This window comes from Oryctolagus cuniculus, chromosome 13 (genome assembly GCF_964237555.1).
Source record: "Oryctolagus cuniculus chromosome 13, mOryCun1.1, whole genome shotgun sequence".
Lineage (NCBI taxonomy): Eukaryota > Metazoa > Chordata > Mammalia > Lagomorpha > Leporidae > Oryctolagus > Oryctolagus cuniculus.
This window is the reverse complement of record NC_091444.1, coordinates 39501395-39527732: the sequence shown is the minus strand read 5'-3', so window position 1 is coordinate 39527732 and position 26338 is coordinate 39501395. Positions and strand designations below refer to the sequence as shown.

Below are 26338 nucleotides of genomic sequence, written 5' to 3'. Positions count from 1 at the left end.
CTCTCACTGTCCACTCTGCCTGTCAAAAAAAAAAAAAAAAAAAAAAAAAAAAAAGCTGAATCATAATGAAAATATAACACATTAAAATTTTCAAGTAGCTAAAGTAGTGGCTGCTCCAGTTCCAGTCCAGCTCCCTGCTAATGTGCTTGGAAAAGCAGTGGAAAATGGCCCCAAGTCCTTGGGCCCCTGCATCCCCACGGGAGATGTGGAAGACGCTCCTGGCTTTGGCCTGGGCCAGCACTGGCCACTGTAGCCATCTGGAGAGTGAAACAGCAGATGGAAGATCTCTCCCTCTCTCTCTATAACTGACTTTCAAAATAAATAAATCAATCTTTTAAAAACCAGCTAACGAAAAAAAGCAAGTGAAAGAAAGGAAATAAAGATGTGAAATAGAAAACAATTGAGAAAAATAGTCTTAAGCTGAGTTTTTAAAAATCAGATCAACAAAACTGATGAACTCCTGAGTCAGACCAAGCAGGATAGACAAGTACCAAATATATATATATATATAAAAAAAGCAGGGCCAGGGCTAGCACTGTGGTGTAATGGGTTAAGTCACCACCTAAATGCCAGCATCCCATATGGGCACAGGTTCAAGTCCTGGCTGCTCCACTTCCAATCCAGCTCTCTGCTACAGCCTGGGAAAGCAATGGAAGATGGCCCAAGTCCTTGGGCCCCTGCACCTACCTGTGAGACCCGGAAGAAGCTCCTGGCTTCACCTTCATTCAGCCCAGGCTGTTGCAGCCATTTAGGGACAGAACCAGCAGGTGGAAGATATCTCTCTCCCTCTCTTCTGCACCATAGTGCTGGCGCCAGTAAAATGTTAAAAAAAAAAAAAAAAAAAAAAAAACAAGGCGAGGGCCAGCCTTGTGGCGGTGATTTCAGCTGCTGCTTGCAATGCTGGCACCTCTACCAGAGCACCGCAGTCCCAGCTGCTCCACCTCCCATCCAGCTTCCTGTGTCTGGGAAGGCAGTAGGATTAGTCCAAGTAATTGGGCCCCTGCCATCCATGTGGGAGACCCAAATGGCTACTGGCTTTGGCCTAGACCAGTCCTAGCCACTGGGTCCATTTGGTGAGTGAATCAGTGGATGGAAGATGTCAATTACTGCCTTTCAGATAAAGAAATATTTTTTAAAACAGAAGAAAGAAGTTTTCAAACAGCTGTGACAATTAGAAGGGTAAGAAGCAATTATTGTAGGGGCCGGCGCTATGGCACTGCGGGTAAAGACACCACCTGCAGTGCTGGCATCCCATATGGGCACTGGTTCGAGTACCAGATGGTCCACTTCTGATCCAGCTCTCCGATATGGCCTGGGAAAGCAACGGAAGATGGCCCAAGTCCTTGGGTCCATGCACCATCATGGGAGATCCAGAGGAAGCTCCTGGCTCCTGGCTTTGGATTGGCACAGCTCCAGCCACTGTGGCCATCTGGGGAGTGAACCAGTGGATGGAAGACCTCTCTCTCTTTCTCTCTGCCTCTCTTTAACTCTGCCTTTCAAATAAGTAAACCTTAAAAAAAAAAGTTACTGCTGTGGATAACTCTATGAACCTGACTCCGAGGGGTCAAATGTATAAATTCCTTGAAAATACAACTTACCTAAATGACACAGTATGAAGCCAAAAATCTGAATAGCTCTATACTTATTAATATAAAAAAACCTCACAAAAAAAACTTCAGGGCCTAATGGTCTCACACAATAATACCACACATGCAATAATGAAAAGAGAGTTAGAATTGAGTTATTAAAAAGTTAGTTTTTATTAACAATACGAATATTGGCTGAGAGTCCACGTTAGGCAGGTTCTAAGTGGCAGAATATAAAGAAACAGGAAGCCAGCTCGGGTCCAGTTCATTTCTTCTTCCCTTTCACAGGCTTGGCAAATAAAGCTGGGTCGATCTGCTCCCTCGCCAGTCCTCTGACAGAGAAGAGCCTCGACGCCCGCTCCTGCAGAGTGCCCCCACATTTCAGTCCCAGGGCCAGCAGTCCACACTTGAGCCTCTCCAAACCCAGCGACTCCAGTTCTGCCACGGAGCTGAAGGCCAATAAATCTATAGTCTCCTGACCAAGAACCTGAGGGGAAAAAAGAAAGAAGACATTTCATTTAATCCGCCACATCTTGCTATGAATTTTAAAATCATCTAGATCTAATTCCGTTTACATTTTTTTATTTTTTTTAAAGGTTTATTTATTTACATTTATTTTTTTCAAAGATTTTATTTATTTATTTGAGAGGTAGAGTTACAGACAGTGAGAGGGAGAGACAGAGAGAAAGGTCTTCCGTCCATTGGTTCATTCCCCAATGGCTGCAGCGGCCAGAGCTGCGCTGATCTGAAGCCAGGAGCCAGGAGCTTGCTCGGGGTCTCTGCACACAGGCGCAGGGGCCCAAGGACTTGGGCCACCTTTCACTGCTTTCCCAGGCCATAGCAGAGAGCTGGATCAGAAGTGGAGCAGTCAGGATTTGAACCAGCGCCCATATGGGATGCTGACACAGCAGGCAGTGGCTTTACCCGTTATGCCACAATGCTGGCCCCATCTGTATACATTCTCAATGCAATTAATAAAATTGTTCATCTATATTTTCAGAAAACAAGTATTAAGGACAGTAACAGAAATATAGAATCCCTGAACAAATTCTTAGTGTTGCTTTTTCCCTTTTATGATTTTTCCAATAAAAATCCAAACAGTAAAATACAACCACAGAAAAGAACAGGCACCTTTATTAAAAAGCTTAATTTTAATGAGATTCCCATGTCTCTGAATCTATTAATTCCACAATCCTAATGCTTTCTATTCTAATTGAATAATTAAGACTGTCAGAATTCCCACTTACATAATTCAACCAATTTAAATGCTATTCAATAGACTTGTAACTGTTCTATCCACCAACCCCCTTTATAGACTTTAAGTCAAAATTAATACTTCTGGGCTGGTGCTGTGGCACGGTAGGTTAAGCTTCCACCTGTAGCTCTGGCATCCTGTGCGGGTGCCGGTCGAGTTGAGTTCCAGCTGCTCCACCTCAATCCAGTTCCCTGCTGATGGCCTTGGAAAACAGTGGAAGATGGTCCAAGTGCTTGGGCCCCTGCGCCCAGGTGGGAGACCTGGAAGAAGCTCCTGGTTTCGGATCAGCTCAGCTCTGGCCATTGCAGCCATCTGGGGAGCGAACCAGCGGATGGAAGACCTCTCTCTCTGCCTCTGCCTCTCTGTAAATCTGCCTTTCAAATAAATAAATTAATATTTTTAGAAAAATTAATTGCTTCTAATAATGGATGTACTGTGAAGAATGAAAATGTTTACTTCTAATTGTTTTAATGTATTCAAAGAACAATGACTTTGTTATTTCCAAAAATATTAAAGTGCTATGAGGACAGACTCACTCTCGAGTTGATCTTTGTTTTTTTAAAAAAGCTATTTTGTTAGATTTCTGGAGTGAACCTTGACTTATTTATGGCCAAAATCTAAAATGTCACGTACGTGAGTTTGGAGACCTGAACCAGCAGCTCTTACTACAACCCCAAGTCCAAAATTTCCATGAGTAACACTGAAAATCAAATCAGCTGGGGCCAGCACTATTGTGTAGATTAGGTCGCCACCCGCGGCCCCAGCATCCCATACGGGCACCTGTTCCTGTCTCAGTCCCAGCTACTCCTCTCCAATTCAGTTGCTTGCTAATGTGCCTGGGAAAGCAGCAGAGGTTGGCCCAGTGTTTGGGCCCCTGCACCCATGCAGGAAACCTGCAGGAAGCTCCTGGCTCCGGCAATGCGGCCATTTGGAGAAAGAACTGGCACATGGAAGACCACTGTCTCCCCCACCCTCTCTGTAATTCTGCTTTTCAAATAAGTAAATAAAATCTTTTTTAAACAAATCAAACCAGCTTTTATTCTACTATTCCTTCACTCATTTTTCCAAGACTTGAGTGACAATAAAGCTCTTATGATACACATCTAACATAAAAATCACCCCCTTACAACTCCAGAGATGGTGTGAAGATCAAATTAGAGTCCCTAGCAAAAAAAGATCCACTCTCCTCCCCAGAAAGGGGTATCTATATATTTTGCTGATTCACTGGGGTCAGGGGAAGGTGTTGGTTAAATAAATGGTAGACTTTGTGTTTATCAAAGGAAATCAGGTTTCATCTATTCTCAAAAGTAACCCATTAGATCACACAGTAAAATCTGAAGACTTTTGCTGGCAGTCAGTCCACTGTAAATGGTGAATAATGAACTCTTTCAGGAAAGTGTGTACAGTGAAAATGACCTTTCAAAAGGCTGAATGTGGTACTCAAGATTTAATGATAAGTTAAAAAGGAGCAGCTCCTCTTCTATAGGAAAGACCTTTACATCCAACTATATCTCAAATGAGAAGACAAAACTGAGCAGCGATTTAGTGATAGGGAAAATGAGGACATTTCTTCATCAAATCTAAGATGCCACCCATGGTAATATACTACAACAATGAAATGATTTTTTTTTTTTAATTTATTTGAAAGGCGGAGAGAGAAATATCCCATCTCATAGTTTACTCCCTAAATGTCCACAACAGCTGGGGCTGGGCCAGACCAAAGCCAGGAATTGGGACTCAATCCAGGTGTTGCACGTGAGTAGCAGGGACCCAAGGAGCTGAGCCATTACCTGCTGCCTTGCACAGTGCACATCAGCAGGAAGCTGGACCTGGGAGCAGAGCCAAGACTTGAACCCAGGCACTCTGACAGGTGATTCGAACCCCCCAAGAGGCATCTTAACCACCAAGCCAATGCCTACCCTCTACCCATGCACTATTGAATGTATTAGGAAAGAATAAACAATACCAATTAAGCTCTAATATGAGATACACATCTAATTTCAGGAAAGCTAAAATGTGATGACATACAGAACAAAGGACGCCACCTACTAGCAAAATAGTATGAATTCCAGAGACAAAAAGAAAAAGCTTCCTGCAACACACATCTGGAGGAAGCAGATGATGGCTCCAGTACTTAAGTCCCTGACACCCACACGGGAGACCTGGATTGAGTTCCTGGCTGCTGGCTTTAGCCTGGCTCAGCCCTGGTTGTTGTAGGCATTTTGGGAGTGAACCAGAAGACAGCAGATTTTTCTCTTTCTCTCTTTCAAAGAAAAACAAAAACAAAAACAAAACACCCTTTTTGAGGGGACAATCATTATCTGTATTTCTTAGTGTTGGGCCATTCATTAAGCAATTGATGGGAAAGGCATATTTCCATTTTAATGACTTACTGGAGAGATTAAATTGACTCAGTTCTATTGACATCAACCCCTGAGAAGTACTCACTGTGTTTGCCGACTGGCTTTCCTCCAGCTTGGCAATGTTGGCAATGGAAACGCTGTCCGTGTCTTCTCCAGATGCCACCTTGGCAGCTCCGTCCCCTTCAGTCATTTCTTTTGTCCCAGCTGCTTCTCCTTCTGTGGGTTCTTGATTCTCTGCCTTCCTTCCCTTTTCCTCCTCTGTCTCAACAGCCATCTCCCTTTCCACGTGCTCCTGGACAGATTTCTCTCCCAGCTCAGCTCGCAAGTCTTCTGAAACAGCCTTCCCAGAGTCAGGCACTGGGACCTGCAGCTCCTCTGGTGCACTCAACACCCTTGCCCTCTGGGAATCACTGGGAAACGCGGCCGCCACCTCAACACCATCACTGCTGTCTTTTGGAGCACAGGAGCTCATCCCTGAAGTACTGGGTCCTTCTTCACTGTCAGCATCTGAGCTCTCAGAGCTGGACCCCTCTGCAGTCTCTAGCCCCTCCATGCCCAACCTGTCAGAAGCAACAGAAGGGTTTAACACCAATGACAGCTTCTCCTTAAACCAGAGTTGCAGTTTGTCCAGGAAATGGACTCTGAATGAAAGTCTCTGCTAACTTCAGATGGAGGATGGGTAAATTACAAAGATATTCCAGAGACCAGCACTGCGGCATAGTGGGTTAAGCTGCCACCTGCACCCTGGCATCCCATATGGGCATCAGTTCGTGTTCTGGCTGCTCTACTTCCAATCCAGCTCCCTGCTAATGGCCTAGGAAAGCAGGGAAGATGTCTCAGGTGCTTGGCCCCTGCACCCACGTGGGAGACCTGCAGGAAGTTCCTGGCTCCTGGCTTCAACCTGGCCCAGCCTTGGCTGTTGCAGCTATTTGGGAAGTAAACCAGGATATGGAAGATTTTTCTCTCCCTCTTCCTCCCTCCCTCTTTGTAACTCTGCCTTTCAGATACATAAATAAATCTTTATAAAAAAAAAAGTTTCAAAGGCATCAATTTAACAAAAAAAAAAATTTCAAAGACACTGGAACTCACCATTGCAAAGATCCAAGAGGAACTATCTTTTTTTTTTTTTTTTTTTTAAAGATTTATTTATTTGAAAGGCAGCGGTACAAAGAGGCAGAGAGAGGAAGAGAGAGAGAAAGAAAAAGAGAGAAGTGTCTTCCATCTGCTTACTCCCTAGATGGCTGCAATGGCTGGAGCTGAGCTAATCCAAAGCCAGGAGCTAGAAGCTTCCTCTGGTCTTCCACGTGAGTGCACAGGCCCAAGGATCTGGGCCATCTCCAGCAGAGAGCTGGATCAGAAGTGGACCAGAGAGGCTGGTGCTGTGGCGTAGCGGGTAAGACAGTTGCCTACAGTGCCGGCATCCCATATGGGTGCTGGTTCATGTCCCGGCTGCTTCACTTCCTATCCAGTTCTCTGCTATGGCCTGGGAAAGCAGTAGAAGATGGCCCAAGTCCTTGGGCCCCTGCACCCGCATGGGAGACCTGGAAGAAGCTCCTGGCTCCTGGCTTTGGATCGGCGCAGCTCTGGCCATTGCGGCCAACTGGGGAGTGAACCAGTGAATGGAAGACCTCTCTCTCTCTGCCTCTCCTTCTCTCTGTGTGTAACTCTTTCAAGTAAATAAATAAATCTTAAAAAAAAAAAAAAAAAAAAAAAAAAAAAAGGTGGACCAGAGGTAGAGCAGCAGGGACTCTAAATGGCGCCTACATGGGACACCGACACTGCAGGTGGCGGCACCATCCACTACACCACAGTGCTGGCCCTGAGGATCTCTCTTTTTTTAAAGTTTTTAAAGTTGGGGCCAGTGTTGTGGCACAGAAGGTTAAGACACTGCTTGCAACACTGGCATCCTGTATAGGCAGTGGTTCAAGACCTAGCTGATCCTTTTTATGTTTTGATTTGTTTTTTTTGTTTTAAAGATTTATTTATTTATTTGAAAGGCACAGTTAGAAAGAGGAAGAGGCAGAGAGAGAGAGAGAGAGAGAGATCTTTCATCCGCTGATTCATTCCCCAAATGACCTCAAAAGTCAGTGCTGGGCTGATCTGAAGCCAGGAGCCAGGAGTTTTTTTCAGGTCTCCCAACACAAGGGCCCAAGGACGTGGGCCATCTTCTACTGCTTGCCAGGCCATAGCAGAGAGCTAGATCAGAAGTGGAGCAGCCAGGGGGCTGGCGCTGTGGCACAGTGGGTTAAAGCCCCAGCCTGCAGCACCGGCATCCCATATAGGCACTGGTTCGAGTCCCAGCTGCTCCTCTTCCAATCTAGCTCTCTGCTATGGCCTGGGAAAGCAATAGAAGACGGTCCAATTACTTGGGCCCCTGCACCCATGTGGGAGACCTGAAAGAAGCTCCTGGCTCCTGGCTTCGGATTGGTGTAGCTCCGGCCATTGTGGCCAACTGGGGAGTGAACCAGTGAATGGAAGACCTCTCTCTCGCTCTCTCTGGCTCTGCTTCTCTCTGTAACTCCTCTTTCAAAACAAATAAAATAGTTCTTAAACAAACAAACAAAAAAAAGGTGGAGCAGCTGGGACTCAAACTGGTGCCCATATGGGATGCCAGCACTGCAGGCGGGGGCTTTAACCCTCTGCGCCACAGTGCAGGCCCCTGCCACTCATGTGAGACACCTGGATGGAGTTCCAGGCTCCTGGCTTCCACCTGTTGTGGCTATTTGGGAAGTGAACCAGTAGATGGAAGGTCTCCCTTCCCCACCCCGCCCCATGTGTCCCTCCTCTAATTTTGCTTTTCAATTAAATAAATAAATCTTAAGGTTAAAAATCTCTTAAAATTGATCTTGTTTAAAGCTTTAATCACCTATATTAATTTCAACTGCTGGGAATTAGAAAAATTAAGTCATAAAGAAAATTCCATTTTTTTATTCCTAATATTCAAAACTGGAAACCAATGAATGTGTCTCAAATGGAAAATAAACAAACCGTGATGTACACTATTCGTGACACACCCACACCACGCAATGGCACTCAGCAATAACATGGAATGAGCCGGAATCCCACAGACGGCCCCTATGGGCGGAGGGCTAAGTTAAAGGGCAGCACAGAAGGCTCTGTGACTGCCAGGAGACAACCACACTGTTAAGAACAAACGTCACATGGTAGCCAGAGGATGCCAGAGGATGCCAGGGGACGGGGAGCAGCAGGGAACTAACTACAAAGGGATGCACAGAACTATTTAGGCTGACAAAAATACTCCATCTTAACTGTGGTGGCATTTCCGTGACTACAGATTTCTCAGAAACAGAACTGATCAACCAAAAAGTTAGAGTTTTAGCGTTTACAAATAATACCACAATAAATATGACTTAAAAAAAAAAAGTAATGTCACTATCTTTTCTCTCAGGAACTTTTTTTTTTTTTTTTTTTTGACAGGCAGAGTTAGACAGGTAGAGTTATAGATAGATAGAGAGACAGAAAGAAAGGTCTTCCTTCTGTTGGTTCACCTCCCAGATGGCTGCTACGGCCAACACGCTGCGCCGATCTGAAGGCAGGAGCCAGGTGCTTCCTCCTGGTCTCCCATGCGGGTGCAGGGCCCAAGCACTTGGGCTATCCTCCACTGCACTCCATGAGCAACCGGGGCAGAATCCGGCACCCCAACCGGGACTAGAACCCGGGGTGCCAGCGCCGCAGGCGGAGGATTAGCCTAGTGAGCCGCAGCACTGGCCTTCTCTCAGGAACATTTAATTCCTATTTGTGAAAGCACACACAGAATTCTATGCTGAACTCACAGAATTACAAGATCTGTGAGTAATAATTATCTTTCTATCCCCAAAGGGGCGGCCAGCAAGGAAGCAAGATCCCTTTACTCTTACCACTTTCTAGAACTTGGCCCAACAGAACTGCGCGGGCAACCAGAGAAGCAGCTGGGAGAGGCGAAAGAACTATCAGAAGAAGGGGTAAGGAAAAGTACAGTTATGCTTTTATCCCCAGAGCAAGAGTGCTGGCAAAGTGACCAAAGACCTCTGCCATGCCTGTGAAACCCAGAGAAAACAGAACCACCTGGAAAGTACAGATCCACTTCCACCTAGAATTTTTCAGTTAACTCTTTCAACACCAAAAATAACTCAAACATAAACCTATCACATAAGATATTTAATTGTAAGGAAAAAAAATTAACCTTTAGATTCTATTAATATCACTTCCAGCAGAAACCACTGTGAGTAGGTACTTGTGACAATATGTGAAGCTGGGAGTATGAAGCACTCTGAATTTTCTGAGCTTCCATCACACTTTACTTAAACAGGTGTTTACGCCAGACAGAAGGAAAATATATCATCTCAGTCTTCAAAGATCAATTTGTAATGAAAATGAAACATGCCGGCGCCGCGGCTCACTAGGCTAATCCTCCGCCTTGCGGCGCCGGCACACTGGGTTCTAGTCCCGGTTGGGGCGCCAGATTCTGTCCCGGTTGCCCCTCTTCCAGGCCAGCTCTCTGCTGTGGCCAGGGAGTGCAGTGGAGGATGGCCCAGGTGCTTGGGCCCTGCACCCCATGGGAGACCAGGAAAAGCACCTGGCTCCTGGCTCCTGCCATCGGATCAGCGCGGTGCGCAGGCCGCAGTGCGCCAGCCGCGACGGCCATTGGAGGGTGAACCAACGGCAAAGGAAGACCTTTCTCTCTGTCTCTCTCTCTCACTGTCCACTCTGCCTGTCAAAAAAAAAAAAAAAAAAAAAAAAAAAGAAAAAAAGAAAAAAAGAAAATGAAACATATGCACTTACCAAAAGCATTTCCTTTTCTTTGCCCTGGCTCCTCGGTCTGTTTTTGACTGGTTAAACCGTTTCCGATTCTCACTTACTTCTGCTGATACCAACTTGCTGGAAGCAGCCTGCATACCTAATCAGAAAGTTTAACAACTGTTTGTACTATCAACACTGAGCTTATGGAAACCATAAATAATCTAGATTGCTAAAAGAGTTGTAACCTAATGTTCTGGACTTACATTTCTTAAAAGACATAAAAATTTTATATAAATAATTAAAATGGGATTAATCTAAAATGCACAGATTCAAGCAATAAATAGTTCTGGTTCTAGAGCCAGATTTTTTTTTAAACAAGTAATTCAATTTATTTTAATACAGGTAATAGGAAAAATGTACAATTCATTGCACAGTTATTGAAAAGGTAAGTGGAAAACTGAACAGCTGAGCACCCATATCTCTCAATGCCATTTAAAGAGTAAGCATTATTCAGATCACAATTAATTCCAGAACCAAGGGTGATCTTGGAAGGCATCAGTAGCTATGCTGATTTTCACAGGCTCTTTATGTCAAAGCAAAAGTATCTTTCCAACAACACGGTTCATTTCAAAAGATACCTCAATTAACTTTTTTTTTTTTGACAGGCAGAGTTAAGACAGAGAGACAGAGAGAAAGGTCTTAGGTTGGTTCACCCCCCAAATGGCCACTACGGCCGGCGCACTGTACTGATCCGAAGCCAGGAGCCAGGTACTTCCTCCTCGTCTCCCATGTGGGTGCAGGGCCCAAGCACTTAGGCCATCCTCCACTGCCTTCCTGGGCCACAGCAGAGAGCTGGACTGGAAGAGGAGCGACCGGGACAGAATCTGGCGCCCCGACCGGGACTAGAACCCCAGGGTGCTGGGGCCCAGGCGGAGGATTAGCCAAGTGAGCCGCGGCGCAGGCCTAATTAATGGTTTTTAAATTTCTCTCTGTATTGGCCAGCGCCGCGGATCACTAGGCTAATCCTCCACTTGCGGCACCGGCATACCAGGTTCTAGTCCCGGTCAGGGCGCCGGATTCTGTCCCGGTTGCTCCTCTTCCAGGCCAGCTCTCTGCTGTGGCCCGGGAGTGCAGTGGAGGATGGCCTAAGTGCTTGGGCCCTGCACCCCATGGGAGACCAGGAGAAGCACCTGGCTCCTGGCTTTGGATCAACACGCTGCGCCGGCCGCAGCGGCCATTGGAGGGTGAACCAATGGCAAAGGAAGACCTTTCTGTCTCTCTCTCTCACTGTCCACTCTGCCTGTCAAAAAAATTTTTTTTCTCTGTATGAATCTTTTTGTCAGCTGAGCCACAGCAGCCTGGCTAGAACCAGATTTTTAAAACACCAATGTCCAATACGTAGTTTTAGGCTGACAAATTCACATCTAGCCCTCCTCAAACCTACATATTCATCCTCTCATGTGAGATATCTGCATATATTTGTCTTTCTCATTATATCATAACCTATTTGACAGAAAAGATTCCTTTGTAATCAACTGCACTCATATCAAGTCTTATATAATGCTTCAGATGCTAAAAAATAATAAAATAAAAATTAATGAGATTCACTTTTTTTTTTTTTTTTTTGACAGGCAGAGTGGACAGTGAGAGAGAGAGACAGAGAGAAAGGTCTTCCTTTTGCCGTTGGTTCACCCTCCAATGGCCGCCGCGGCCAGTGCGCTGCAGCCTGCGCACCGCGCTGATCCGATGGCAGGAGCCAGGAGCCAGGTGCTTTTCCTGGTCTCCCATGGGGTGCAGGGCCCAAGCACCTGGGCCATCCTCCACTGCACTCCCTGGCCACAGCAGAGAGCTGGCCTGGAAGAGGGGCAACCGGGACAGAATCCGGTGCCCCGACCGGGACTAGAACCCGGTGTGCCGGCGCCGCTAAGCAGAGGATTAGCCTAGTGAGCCACGGCGCTGGCCGAGATTCACTCTTAAAAAACTGACCATGGGGTTGGTGCTGTGGCCCAGAAAAGTTAAGCTGCCACAACAATGGTGGCATCCCACATGGTCACCATTGAGTTCTGGATGCTTCACTTCTGATCCAGTTCCCTGCTAACATGCCTGGTAAAGTCGCACAAGATGGCCCAAGTGCTTGGGCCCCTGCCACCCACATGGGAGACCTGGATGGAATTCCAGGCTCCTGGCTTTGCTCTGGTCTAGGCCTGGCTGTTGTAGTCATTTGTGGAGTGAACCAGCAGATGGAAGATCGATCTCTCTCTCTATCTCTCCTGCCCCAGCCTGTAACTGTGCCTTTCAAATAATCTTAAAAAAAAAAAAAAAAAAAAAAAAAAAAACAGCCCCATGGTGCAGCAGGTTAAAGCCCCACCTTGCAGCGCCGGCATCCCATATGGAGCCGTTTCAAGCCCCAGCTTCTCCACTTCCAACTCAGCTCCCTGCTAATGCACCTGGGAAAGCAGTGGAGCAGTCCTTGGGCCCCTGTGCCCCCATAGGAGACCCAGAAGAAGCTCCTGCTCTAGGCTTCTGATCAGCTCAGCTCCAGCCGTTGCTGCTATTTGGCGAGCAAACCAGTGGATGGAAGACCTCTCTGTCTACCTCTTTCTGTAACTATGCCATTCAAATAAATAAAATAAATCTTAAAAAACCCAAAACCAAAAACAAATAAACAAAAAAACCTGACCTAAAGTTGGGAGCAAATACAGTGAGGTCTAGAACTCTGCAGACTTAGCCTATCCCTGAACACAAACACAAATGTGACTTGTACCTGGGGCCCATAGGTCAGTGGAACTCAGGGGTCAAACATGACAAATGGTGTGTGTGCCTGTGCTATGTTCAGAAGGGGCAAAGTACACTGCATTCATTTATGAGAGGTGCATTCCCAAGGCTTTCAGAAGCTTCTTGGAAGTCTGTGGCCCAAACTAAGCTTAACAACTGCTTTCTGTGGGCAGGGTGTAGCCATCTGAAACTGCGGGCTTCCAGGTAGCTGCTGACCACACTATGCCATTCTCACTCTCACCTTTGAGGACGGAGTCCTCCAGACGCTCCGCCATCTCATGGCACTGCTGCTGGTAGTCGGGGCTGGTGAAGCAGTGTTTGGGCTCTGCAAGCTTCCGCTGCAGTCGTTCCAGGCGCTTTTGCTCCTTCTCAGCCTCCCGCTCAGCCTGCTGTTTTACCCATTCTGCCATTCTGGGGAAGGGAGAGAAAGACACGTAATTGCGTGGCTATGCCAAACATGTGCCTACACATACGAAATGCCCTCCAGACAAACCAATAGATTCTTTTTTTTTTTTTATATAAGACTTATTTATTTATTTGAAAGTCAGAGTTACACAGAGAGAGGGGAGAGGCAGAGAGAGAGTGAAAGGTCTTCCATTTGCTGGTTCGCTCTTCAACTGGCTGCAATGGTCGGAGCTGCGCCAACCCAAAGCCAGGAGGCAGGAGCTTCTTCCAGGTCTCCCACACAAGTGCAGGGGCCCAAGGACTTGGGTCATCTTCTACTGCTTTCCTAGGCCATAGCAGAGAGCTGGATTGGAAGTGGAGTAGCTGGAACTTGAACTGGCGCCCATATGGGATGCTGGCAATGCAGGCGGTGGCTTTACCCACTATGCCACAGCACCAGCCCCGACCAACAGGCTCTTGTTCACAACATGACATTCCCCCAGAAAATGGTGCCATGCTTACTACCAGCATACAGTAACAGACATAACTAAAACTCAGTTATCAAAATATGCATAAGATTCAATGTTACAACAGAGAGTATTTCAAGTTTACATTTTTGATATGCAGGGCATCCATATAATCACTACAGATAAGAAAGTCTATTTCTGTCTTAAAAAATAACAACAGGGGGCTAGCATTATGGCAAAGCAGGGTAATCTGCTCTCTGCGATGCCAGCATCCGATATGGGCACCGGTTTGTATGCTGGCTGCTCCATTTCCCATTCAGCTCCCTTTTAATGAGCCTGAGAAAGCATCTGAAGATGGCCCATGTGCTTGAAGCCCCTGCAGCCACATGGAAGACAGCAGCTCCAAGCTTTTGGCTTTGGCCTGGATCTCTCCATCTTTCTCTCTCTGTGATTTTGTCTTTAAAAAAAAAAATCTAAATAAAAGAACAAAAAGAACTTACGCTTTTTCGTGATTCACATCTCGTAATCTCCTTCCACTGAGGTCCCGGCAAGCTTCCCGATTGGTTGTCTTCTCAATCTGAGCACCAAGTGCTCGAAGCATAGATCCAAAACCTGAGCCAATGTGTTTGGAGAAAGCAGGTTAAAACGAACTCAAGGATGGCTGAAAGCTAAATCTGTGAAAATAGTCTATACGACAAGGCTAATAGTCAAAGTAACCTCTACCCACCCACCCCCCCCCCTTTTTTTAAGGAGATGGACAAGAAAGATGAAAGGATTCATCAACTAGATGCTGCTTCATGTCTTTGGCTTCATTTTACATTTCTGAAATATTGTACCTGTACAGCTGGGATACTTAGAGGGCTTTACTCAGTAAAAGAGCCCCCACGATTCCCAAATTCAGAACTTAAAACTTATGGGGCTAGCACTGTGGTGCAACAAGTTAAAGACCCAGTCTGCAGCGCCAGCATCCCATAGGGGCGCCTGTTCGAGTCCCATCTGTTCCACTCTGATCCAGTCCCCTGCCAATGTGCCTGGGAAAGCAGCAGAGGATGGCCCAAGTGCTTGAGCCCCCGACACCCACATGGGAGACCCAGAAGAAGCTCCTGGTTCCTGGCTTCGGCCTGGCCCAGTTGTTGTGGTCATCTGGGGAGTGAGCCAGCAGTTGGAAGACCTCTCTCTCTGTCTCTACCTCTCTCTGTAACTCACCTTATAAATAAAATAAACCTTAAAAAAAAAACTTAAAAATTATACAGTAAAAATTTTCAATGAGTTTAAAAGGCAATTTTAAGCTGTCACTGGCTGATGTGACAAGCTTCATTCGATATGCTTGATACAACTTCAATCAGCAAGGTGGTTATAGTCTTGAGATGTCAGCTCTTGGAAAGCCAAACCAAAACCACTTAGATTTTGAGAAAGCTTAGGGATTACACAGTAGCGCCTCAGGAGAAATAACAAAAACTACTCATACTGTGGTTTTGCTTTTAGTGTTTTTCTCTCTTGGATGTATCAACACAACCAAGACCTTTATCTACCCCAACTGGTACACAGCTGTGTTTCCTGAGGTGACTTTAAACCTCCCTTGCAACTATAATAATGAGACAAGATCCTGACAGGTGCAGAAGAACAGCTGACTGTTTGAAGCTATTTCTTCTACAGTCACCCCTCTTCATCTGATCTCTCCCCAAGCATTACCCTAGGCTTCCTTAGAGCTATCTGGCCAGATGAAGTGGGCCTTATGTCATACAATTATTTCTTCCTCAAAAAGAATAAAAGAGAAAATATTAACATTAGGCAGGTAAATAAGAATTTCATTAGGCAAACCAAGGCTGGCAAACTACTGAGACAAAGAAATTTGTTAATTTAATACATTCTACTCAAAACTACAGATGTGTATCAGCTGTGCAATCCACAGTCATGCCTACCTCCTTTTCCACCACGAAGCCTGGGTTCCAAACTGTACACAGCTCCATGCTGCACTGTGTCGCCGGTGTTAATGAGGGCTCCGTTGCATTTCACAAAGAAGTATTCCACAGGAATATCCTAGAGACAAGTTTGGGTTTTCTTAATGCCTTGCATGAGCCGAGTTTCTTACAAAAGGGACCTAATTTACTATTTTTTATTAACACAGCCACAGCAGATAGTTTGTGTTCAATTAATATCTGTTGAATTCAAAATAAAAAGTACTAAGCCCAGTGTTGTGGTGTAGAAGGTTAAGCCTCCACCTGTGACGCCAGCATCCCATTTGAGCACTGGTTTGATTCCCGGCTACTCCACTTTCTTTCTTTTTTTGACAGGCAGAGTTAGACAGTGAGAGAGACAGAGAGAAAATCTTCCTTTTTCCATTGGTTCACCCCCCAAGTGGCTGGTGCGCTGAGGCCAGCGTGCTGCACCAATCTGAAGCCAGGAGCCAGGTGCTTCCTCCTCGTTTCCCATGCGGGTGCAGAGCCCAAAGCACTTGGGCCATCCTCCACTGCACTCCCGGGTCACAGCAGAGAGCTGGACTGGAAGAGGAGCAATCAGGACAGAATCCGGCGCCCCAACTGGGACTAGAACCCGGTGTGCCGGTGCTGCAGGCGGAGGATTAGCCTAGTGAGCCGCGGCGCCGGTCTACTCCACTTTCGATCTAGCTCCCTGCTTAGGTACCTGGGAAAGCAGCAGAAGATGGCCCACATACTTGAGCCCCTGCACCCACATGGGAGACCCAGAAGAAGCACTGAATCCTGACTTCAGCCTGGCCCAGTCCCACCTGTTACAGCCATTTGGAGAGTGAACCAGCAGATAGAAGCTCCCTCATGTGCGCTTGCTCTCCCTCCTCCTCTCTCTGTAACTCTTTAAAATAAACAAAACAAAAAATATTTAAAAAGAAAATGAAAAGTATTGAAAGACGGGCAGGCATTGTGGTGTAGCGGGTAAAGCCAATGCTTGCAATGGCAGCATTCAAATGGGTGCTCCGTTTGGGTCCCGGCTGTTCCACTTCCGGTCCAGCTCCTTACTAATGGCCTGGGAAAAGATGTAGAAGATGGCCCCAGTGCTTGGGCTCCTGCCACCCATGTGGGAGATCCAGAAGAAGCTCCTGGCTTCAGCCTGGCCCAGCCCTAGTCATTGTGGCCATCCAAGGAATGCACCAGCAGATGGAAAATCTCCCTCCTCTCCCTCAGTGTAACTTTGACTTTCAAATAAATAAATCTTAAGAAAAAAAGAGGGGGGCTGGCACCGCAGCTCACTAGGCTAATCCTCTGCCTTGCGGCGCCGGCACACTGGGTTCTAGTCCCGGTTGGGGCGCTGGATTCTTTCCCGGTTGCCCCTCTTCCAGGCCAGCTCTCTGCTGTGGCCAGGGAGTGCAGTGGAGGATGGCCCAAGTGCTTGGGCCCTGCACCCCATGGGAGACCAGGAAAAGCACCTGGCTCCTGCCATCGGATCAGCGCGGTGCAACGGCTGCAGCACGCCAGCCGCGGTGGCCATTGGAGGGTGAACCAACGGCAAAAGGAAGACCTTTCTCTCTGTCTCTCTCTCTGTCCACTCTGCCTGTCAAAAAAAAAAAAAAAAAAAAAGTACTGAAAGCAAAAGTCATTTCACATGATGCAGTCTGGGGACAATTTTTTCCTAACGTTGCCTGATAATGATACTTAGAAGGCTCAGTCTTTTTTGGTGAAAACAAAAAGTGCTTTTTTTCTCCTTTAATAGTTAATCTGAGTCAAGGCAGCTGGGACTTGAACTAGCACCCCTATGGGATGCAGGCAGCAGTTTCATCTGCTATGTCACAGTGCCAGCCTCTCTGTGACTCTTTCAAATAAATAAAACTTAGAAATAAAAAAAAAAAAAAAAAAACCACATGGAACTAGGAAGTACATAATTCAATCTACATCTAGAATATCAGGAACGCAGAGATCTAAACACCATTAGGAAAGAGAAAATATATTATTAGTGTCTTCCTGAAACAAACACTATTAGCAATTCATTCTGAAGCACACAGCTATTTCAAAGGGAACCATTCATCATTCAGTAACTTTAGTTAAGTACCTATTATTTGCCAGGTAGATTTCAGGTGTTAGTTTATTATAGCAAATAAAAACTAAAATCCATCTGCCTCCTGGAGCTACCATCCCAGAGGGGAAGACAAAGCAAACAAATTACACAGTATGCCAAGCGAGGATAAACAGGATAAGGGATGGGATATGTGGCTGAATGTGGTGGTGATCTATTATTTTATATAATCCATATAGAAACCTTCTCTCATCAAGTGACAGTTGAGCAGAGTAAAATAAAGTGAGGGAACAAGTTATCTAGGGGAACAGCATTCCACATACAGGCAGTAGGAAACAAAGATCTGAAGCAGAAATAAGCTCAGAGTACTCAAGGAACAGCAAAATGGCCACTATGATTGGAACAAAATAAGCACAGGAGCATGGTAAGGCTTTAAAAGCTAAGGAGTCTGGATTTTACTCTAAATAAACCTATTGTAGGGTTTTGAACAAGTTCTATAATCTGAATGTTTTTAAACAATCACTCTGGCTGTTGAGTTGAAATTAAGACTTCAGGGGGTCGGCGCTGTGGCATAGGGGGTAAAGCTGCTGCCTGAAGTGCCAGCATCTCATATGGGTGCTGGTTTGAGTCCCAGCTGCTCCACTTCCGATCCAGCTCCCTGCTACAGCCTGGGACAGCAGCAGACGATGGCCCAAGTCCTTGGGTGCCTGCATCCATGTGGGAGACTTGGAAGAAGTTCCTGGTTCCTGGCTTTGGATCAGCCCAGCTCCGGCCATTGTGGCCAGTTGAGGAATGAGCCAGCGGATGGAAGACCTCTCTCTCTCTGCCTTTCAAATAAATAAATAAACCTTAAAAATAAATAAATATTTTTTAAAAAGATCAGAAACCAAAACCCTGGTGACTCGAAGGTTAAGACATTAGGAAGATGAAGAGGAAGCAGCAAGATGAGACTGGTCAAGGCAGTAAGGAGAAGGAGAACTGAGAGTGATGTCTGCAAAGCAAGAAAAGTGTCTCTAGGAGGTTACAGTTGTGCCAAATGAAGCTGCCAAGCAAAGCAAGAGGAACATAGGAAACTGATCACTGGATGTGGCAATCACAAAGATATTAATGAGCAAGATTAGATCTGCTTTGTTAGAATTATGGGAACAGAAGTCTAACTAGAATGGGTTCTAAAGGAGAAGAGCATTACATTTTAGAATTTTTTTCTGGAGCTGGCGCTGTGGCACAGTAGGTTAAGCCTCCACTTACAGTGTCAGCATCTCACATGTGTGCTGGTTAGAGTCCTGGCTACTCCACTTCAGATCCAGCTCCCTGCTGATGGCCTGGGAAAGCAATGGAAGATGACCCAGAGGAAGTCCCTGGCTCCTGGCTTCAGATCGGCCCAGCTCCAACAGTTGTGGCCATGTGGGGAGTGAATCAGTGGTTAGAAGACCTTTCTCGGCCGGCGCCGTGGCTCAACAGGCTAATCCTCCGCCTGTGGTGCCAGCACACCGGGTTCTAGTCCTGGTCAGGGCGCCGGATTCTGTCCCGGTTGCCCCTCTTCCAGGCCAGCTCTCTGCTGTGGCCCGGGAAGGCAGTGGAGGATGGCCCAAGTGCTTGGGCCTTGCACCCCATGGGAGACCAGGAGAAGCACCTGGCTCCTGCCTTCGGATCAGCACGGTGCGCCAGCTGCAGCGCGCCGGCCGCGGCGGCCATTGGAGGGTGAACCAATGGAAAAGGAAGACTTTTCTCTCTGTCTCTCTCTCTCACTGTCCACTCTGTCTGTCAAAAAATAAATAAATAAATAAAAATTTAAAAAAAATAAGACCTTTCTCTCTGTCTCGCCCTCTCTGCCTCATAAATAAATAAAATCTTAAAAAAAAAAAAAGAAAGAAAATAAATCAATTCAGAGAAAATGAAGCGACAGTTGGAAGGGATGCTGGCTTATGTTTGCACTCAGGTAGACACAACACCGGAAAACTCAGGGAGAAAGAACAAATGCTAAAATAAGTCTTTCCTAAGGTGAGAGGGTAGAGACCCTGTGCAGAGTCAGTGATAATTACAAATCACTACTAAAATAAAAAGGGCAGTGCACCATAGCCACGGAAGAGAAGGCTGAATACATGGCAGGCAGTTCGGGGCACTGGTGTGACGATGAAGATATTCTTTGCTTACTGCTTGTACTTCTTCAGAAAGTTCAGGCCTCAGGAGCAAAGGATGGGGAATTTAGAGAAAGAGAATGTCAAACAGTAACCCAGGACAGTGGAAGAATGGTGAACTAAGATGGGCTACCCAATCCCACACCATGGTACACATTACTGTCCCCTCATTTGTCATCCCTGGGGGATACCAGCAAGGCTACTGGAGATAAGCTGAGGTTCTGTGAAGCTGCATACTCCACGCAGCCACCCTGAGGGCTACACAGATCAGCATTCAACCCAGTGCAGGCCTGTGCTGGCTGAAGGAAACACAGAACTGCTGAGCAGTGCTGGCTCAGCACTGAGCAGAACTGCTGCTGGCTGTGAAGTCCCAGTGAGGCAGACACATGTGACTGCAGCCTCCCTACCAGTCACTGCCACATGCCTGGGCAGGAGGGGTCTGGAGTTGGACGTGAGTGGATGCGCATTTTCCCAAATATGATGGCAGAACCCAGGAGCAAGAAAGTTCAGGCTCCCTGCAATGAAGTGATTAACACGAAGGGACTCTTGTTTGTAACATACTGCTTGCCTCAAAGGACTGACATAATAATTAAATGATGCAGGTAATGCACCTTGTATCTATTTAATGTTTACAAACTAAAAGCCACTTTGAGTTCTTTTAGTCACTTTATATGTCTAGAGGTTATGGTACTTCTAAAATTTTAAATAATTTTGAAAGACAGTAATGTGAAGGTAGAATGATTATGCATCATACTTAATTTCCAAAGAGAAGTGCTTTTTAAACAAGATAACTGATAAAAACTGCATTTTCTACTTGCTAAGATTCTTAGCAATTAAATCACTACTAGGAAAAAAAAAGAGAAAATTTAAAATTAATTTAACTGTTTTTAACTATTCCATATCATAAAGCATTTCAACCACAGAGTATTATGCCAGTCTTTGCCCAACCAGCCCAAGGCCAGAGAGAAATAAAGTCAAATTTACTGACTCACTGCCAGTGAGGGGGAACTGCACACAAGAGAAACCAAGGGGTATCTCACCAACGAAAGAAACTGAGACACCGTAGGATTTGAAGCATGGGTGGAGGTTAGCTCAAAACAAAGCAGGGCTATGTGTAGGAAGACATCAGGTTTGGACTGTGCTGCAGATTCAGGCTCCTCTTTCCTTGGAAACTACAAATTTCAGACAAACGTGGAATATAGTATTTAGAAACCCTTAATCTGAAGTTCTGCATGTGCACTGGAAATCAAGGGTGCTTCTCTGTATCAGAGTGACTTAGATATTCAAAGGAAGAGTGCCAGCATCCCATATGGGCATCATTTCTAGCGTTGGCTGCTCCTCTTCCCATCCAGCTCTGCTATGGCCTGGGAAAGCAGATGACCCAAGTCTTTGGGCTCCTGCACACACATGGGAGACCTGGAAGAAGCTCTTGGCTTCCGATGGGCTCAGCTCCAGCTGTTGGAGCCATCTGGGGAGTGAACCAGTGGATGGAAGACCTTTCTCTTTGTCTCTCCCTCTCACTGTCTATAACTCTACCTCTCAATAAATAAATAAAGTCTTTAGAAAAAAGTAAAAGAGTGGGATATTTCCTTCTTACTGGAATAATTTCAAAGTTCCTTACAGTCCAGTTCTTGAACACCAGGTTTCTCCCTGAATAACAGTACACTTGCAAGGGGCCCCAGTGCCATTTCACCACTGCAGCAAGCCCTCAGGGAAACACTGCTTCCTGCAAACCGTACAGCTGGCATTCTCCACGTCTGAGGAAGAGCGGGGCAGATTTTAATTTTTTTCAGTGGGCGCTAACACTAACTTTTTCAGTTTCATTTTAAACAGCATAGTGTGAAAATGGGCTTTTTTTTTGGTCCCTGTATCTCAACAGATGTCCGTTTTAAAATTGTGTTTCTATTCATATTCGCTATGGTCCTGTTCCTTGAGTAACTGAATTCATTTATATTTTGGCCTCTGGTTTAAAAACTCTTATTTCCAGCATTCCTCACAGTTAGGATTGTTACTTTTTTCTGGTCCCACTTTGGCTCAACTGTCAATAGATCTGAAAACTGTACTCCTGAGATAATACTTATTTACAAAGACATTAAAATCCAACTATTTTGGGAAACATTTCTCGATTCAGATGATCAAAAATGGTTCTGCTTAACATTCTTTTTAGACTGGACTGTAAGCATAGAAATAAAAACGAGGAATCTGAAAAACATCTGTAAACACTTCTTTGTGGGGACGTCCAAGTCTAGCGAAGCTTTGACTTAAGCGGGTAATGCCAACAATATTAAGCTTACAAAGAACAGCGAAAGAAACAGCACGACGGAGGCGGGGTTAAAAATCGGCTGGAACTAACAGGACTGTGTGATCAGCGCACAAAGCGCACGTCGCCGATCCACAGTCTGAACGGAGGTTTTTCAGGTCATCTGAAAGTCCAACTATCTCATTTACTGATGAACGACCGAAGTGTGGACTAAGCACCTGTTGCTGCAGGGTTTTTGGTTTGCTTCTCAAGTTTTTCTCCTCCTTTGAGAGGCAAAGCAAGACCACCACAACACGAAAGCAAAGGAAGGTATGAGTATCAGTCTGAGGTACCTTAAAACTGAAGAACTCAGTCTCAGAAACTCAAAATCCCAAACAGACGCAGCCTATCCCTCCCGACAGACCCTCCCGGCACGCAGCCCTCCCAATGGTCCGAGTGTTTCCCCTTCCAGGAACCGCGATCCTCACCCGATTTTGGCAAAGTTGGTAGATGAAATCCTGCACGGAGCACTGAGTCGAAGTACATCGCACCGCCCTGCACCCGAAGCCGGGGCCACGAACCCACACCAGCCCCGCAGCCTCCGCCATTTCATCTAATCCCGGAACCCGGAGATGCCCTGAAACACCAGGCGCCACAACTAACTAGCCGGTCGCATGCCGATGACGCCAGCCGCTCCCTCCAGCGCCCCGCCCCGCACGTTTCCGCTCGCCCCTCCCCTCCCCTGGGGCAAGTCACGTGACGCGGGCGTCTGAGCGGCGCTGGCGTGGGGGAGGGGAACAGGAAGGGCCTGGCGGAGGCCGATAAGAGGGCAGAACGCGAGGGCGAGGCGTTGCTAGGAGCAGTTGCTAGGGCGGGGCTCGAGGGACCGGCTATAAAAGGCTAGTGCAGGGTTCGGTTTCGAGCGTTCTGGCTGTGAGCGATAAGGTTGTGGCTAAGCGCCGCCCCGTGCCGCAGGCTTTGGCCCTTTTCCTCACATCTGTGTAGTTATTTTTGGGTCGCGGAGAGTCGTGGCCTGAGAAGGCTGTGCTCCCGGGAGTGTGAGGAGAGAAGCTGCAATCCCGGAAGTGGATCGGGGAGGCCTGCTTCCTCCGCCCGGGGAGCCCGCCCGACCTGAGGGGCAGGGGACGCGACCTCGGGAGGCCCCCCTGCAACAGCCAGCGAGGGTTTTTGCCCCCAGGTTTCCAGAGCTGCTCTAACCCCTCCAGAGCGGGGCAGCCGCCGGATGTCTGCCCCCTCCGCTCGGCTCATTCTTCCGCCTGTTTGCGTTCTGGGGTTTATCCACTTCAGTTCTGTTTGAAAAACACGTCGTAGGCGAGGGGGCCCTTGCGAAACGCGGCGGCAGGAGTGACGTTTAGAGTCCACGCTGCTTCGAAACCCTGCTGTAACTTCGCCCGGACACAGGGGTGGCACTTCTAAATTCCTCTGCGGTTCCAGAGCCGCGGGTGTGCCGAGCGGAGGGGTGTCAGGAGGCAGGATCGCGCTCTCTGCTGTGAGGATGGCGGACCCACGAAGCACAGTGCTGAGGGACAAACAACAACAAATGCAGAAGCCGTGTAGCTGTGGCGGCGCGAGCAAAAATAGAGTTGCCAGGGCTGTGAAGTTTAGATTCTGTGGCTGTCACACAGGAGGCAAAGAGAGAAAAAAGGCCTGTGTGGGCTTCTCAGTAGATAAAGAAAAATTACACCAGAAAATAGGGATCCTGTGCCTAGGGAGCGGCACTTTGCAAAGGGGGTGTCTCACCAGCTAAATACCAGCATCTGCGGACCAGGAAACCGCGTCCCGCTCTCTCTTCCCCTGCTCTAAGCCCGCGGGGAGTCTGAGCAGTAGAGACCTGAGCCCCAAGTCTTTTCCTTGTTCCTTCATAATTCTTTCTTCTGGAAGGGCATCAAAATGGCCATTTCAACGGCCTGGAGTCTTTCTTCCAGAGTCAAGTTCAGTTTAGGTCGACATAACATTTCTGTGTCACCATAATGGTTTCTAGCCAGTGAGGATTAAGCTCGGTCCTTCTAATATGGCAGGTGCACTCCACTTACTAACGTTATATCTAGTCCTCCTCAAACCTGAAGTTTAAATGGAATTGTTCACATTTCATCCTTCTGTTGCATTCATTTTTTTACAGACATTTATTTATTCGAAAGGCAGAGTTACAAACAGAAGGAGACAGAGAGGAAGAGGGGTCTTCCATCCTCTGGTTCATCCCCCGCGTGGCCGCAGCAGCTGGAGCTGTGCCAATCTGAAGCCAAGAGCCAGGAGCTTCTCCCAGGTCTCCCACGTGGGTGCAGGGGCCCAAGGACTTAGGCCATCTTCCACTGCTTTCCTTGGCCATAGCAGAGAACTGGATTGGAAGTGGAGCAGCCGGGTCTTGAACCATTGCCCATATAGGATGCCGGCACTGCAGGTGGTAGCTTTACCTGCTATGCCAGTTCTCTTCTGTTGCATTTAAATTCCTGTTACTAAATAGGCCCAAGTATCAATTTGTAAACATTATCATATCTTCACAATGAGCACATGACACACTCAGGGTAGATGTTAAGTGAATATTAGTTGGATATTTGATAAATTCCTATGGCAGTAAATCAGATAATTAATTATTCCCAAGGTACCTCTGAAAAAATGTAGTTGCAGTAGTGCAATACATTCTATCCTAAAGATGCACAATTCGACTTGTATTGCTCACCATTAAATTCATTTAAACAATGGGAAAATTGAGCCACCTGAAGTTAGCATTACAGCCAACAGCACATCCAGTCTAGAAAGACGGCTGATTAGCTGGGCATCTGAGGATGCTGTCCGGCAGACGGTGCTATGTGGCCAGGCTGATCGGTGTTTATGGAAATTAAGAGCTAACTGCTGCCACCTCCCGCTCAGGGTGTCAGGTAGGGAAGGGACAGGAAGGTATGTGTATGCTTGTGGCAACTAAACGGTGCGTGGGGGTGGGGAGCGTTCCTCTGTTGTTCAAACAGGGCAGCCATGTTTGGTGTTCTCTCCAGTAAACTGCACTAGTCCTGTTCTATCCATGTTCCCTAAAAGCATGACTCTAGTTACACATTTGCTTTTTGAAGACTGGCTCAGCCAAGGGAGAGGGACACTGTGAGAGCGTCCTGAGGCGATGTGCAATAATAGTTCACTGCGAGGAAACGAGAGCACCAGACAGGCGATGTTTGTGTGGCAACATGACAGGGGCTCGGTGGAGCCAAATGTCATGCTGCTCTGCAGGAACAGGAAGCAGAGCGGTGTCCTGGCAAGTCCCAGAAATGACAGCGAGGCTACGAAACTAGTGTATCCATAGGCCCCATGCACGTGGGACGTGCCAGTCGCACGCTCAGAGAAGGGGAGAGGTGGGAGCGAACACTGTCTTTGTGACAGGGCTGACTCCTGTGCCAAAATCACAGAACTGCCATAAACTCCCAAACTGGCAGTCGACTTAGGGATGGCTCCAGCCCCAGGAACAATGAGGTCAGCTCCTCGCATGGAAAAACAGCTTCTGGGTAAGAGATGGTGCGTGGGGTGGGAGGTGGAGCCTGAAGCAAGCCCTAAGATGTCTGGCTGCCAGGGAAGGCACAACTCCACCCTCCTGCCTTTATTGGGTGGAAGAAAACAGGACATGTTAAGGGTGAGGTGGAGCCGAGAGGTAGACAAGGCTTGTATTTAACGCCGATGCTGGAAAGGCAAGGAGGGAGCAGAGGAGAGACTAAGGTACAGAGCAGAAGCAGCTGCACCCCGTCGGTGCTGAATATAGAAGCCTACCTCTGCGTAGTCTCAGCGCGAAATGAGCTTCCTTCAGGGTGCACTCCATCAATCAATTCCATCACTCCTAATTGCCCTAGCTAGCGCCTTGTTTGCGTTATCACAACACGGGTTTACAAAGCCTCATCGATTCTTCTTCTTAGCATCACTATCACACAGTATTGTTTCATTTAAAATGTTAATTTCTGTCATGCTATTGACTGTACTAGAACTATAAAGCAAAACTAACACCATGCCTGTCTTCCAGAAATTCAGTATCTCAGCACTGGAATTTTTTCAACATTGAATTTGATTTTTCTCTAGTCAATAAAAATCCACTCTCCTGTAAGAGTTCTGCGAGCCAAGCCTTTCAAAAGATGATTTTTCTTGCTAGAAAGTGATGGTGTTTGACTTTAGTGTATGTCTACTGCATTAGGGTTTTCCAGAGAACCAATTGGATGGATGGACAAAAGGACAGACGGACAGGTAGGTTGGTAGGTAGGTAGATAATAGGATATTGGCTCGTGTGATTATGGAGGCTGACAAGTCCCGAGATCAAGCTTTGTAGGGTGAATCAGTGAGTTGGAGACCCAGGAGAGCCAATGGTATAGTTTTCATGAGAAGGCTGGCAGGGTGGAAACTGAATAAAGTGTTGGTGTT

The 26338-nt window shown here is 46.8% G+C and overlaps 1 protein-coding gene across 1 annotated transcript; it reads right to left on the bottom strand.

The window, feature by feature from the left end:
- Positions 1 to 1736: 1736 nt before the first annotated feature.
- On the bottom strand, positions 1737 to 22675 carry SDE2 (SDE2 telomere maintenance homolog). Its single transcript, XM_002717480.5, has 7 exons — positions 22420 to 22675; positions 15493 to 15610; positions 14071 to 14182; positions 12961 to 13130; positions 9987 to 10101; positions 5290 to 5764; positions 1737 to 2073 (listed from the first exon to the last, which is right to left on the bottom strand). Exons 1-7 carry the CDS (start codon positions 22537 to 22539, stop codon positions 1852 to 1854), a joined length of 1332 nt encoding a protein of 443 aa, XP_002717526.3. The 5' UTR covers positions 22540 to 22675; the 3' UTR covers positions 1737 to 1851.
- Between the last annotated feature and the right edge of the window lie 3663 nt (positions 22676 to 26338).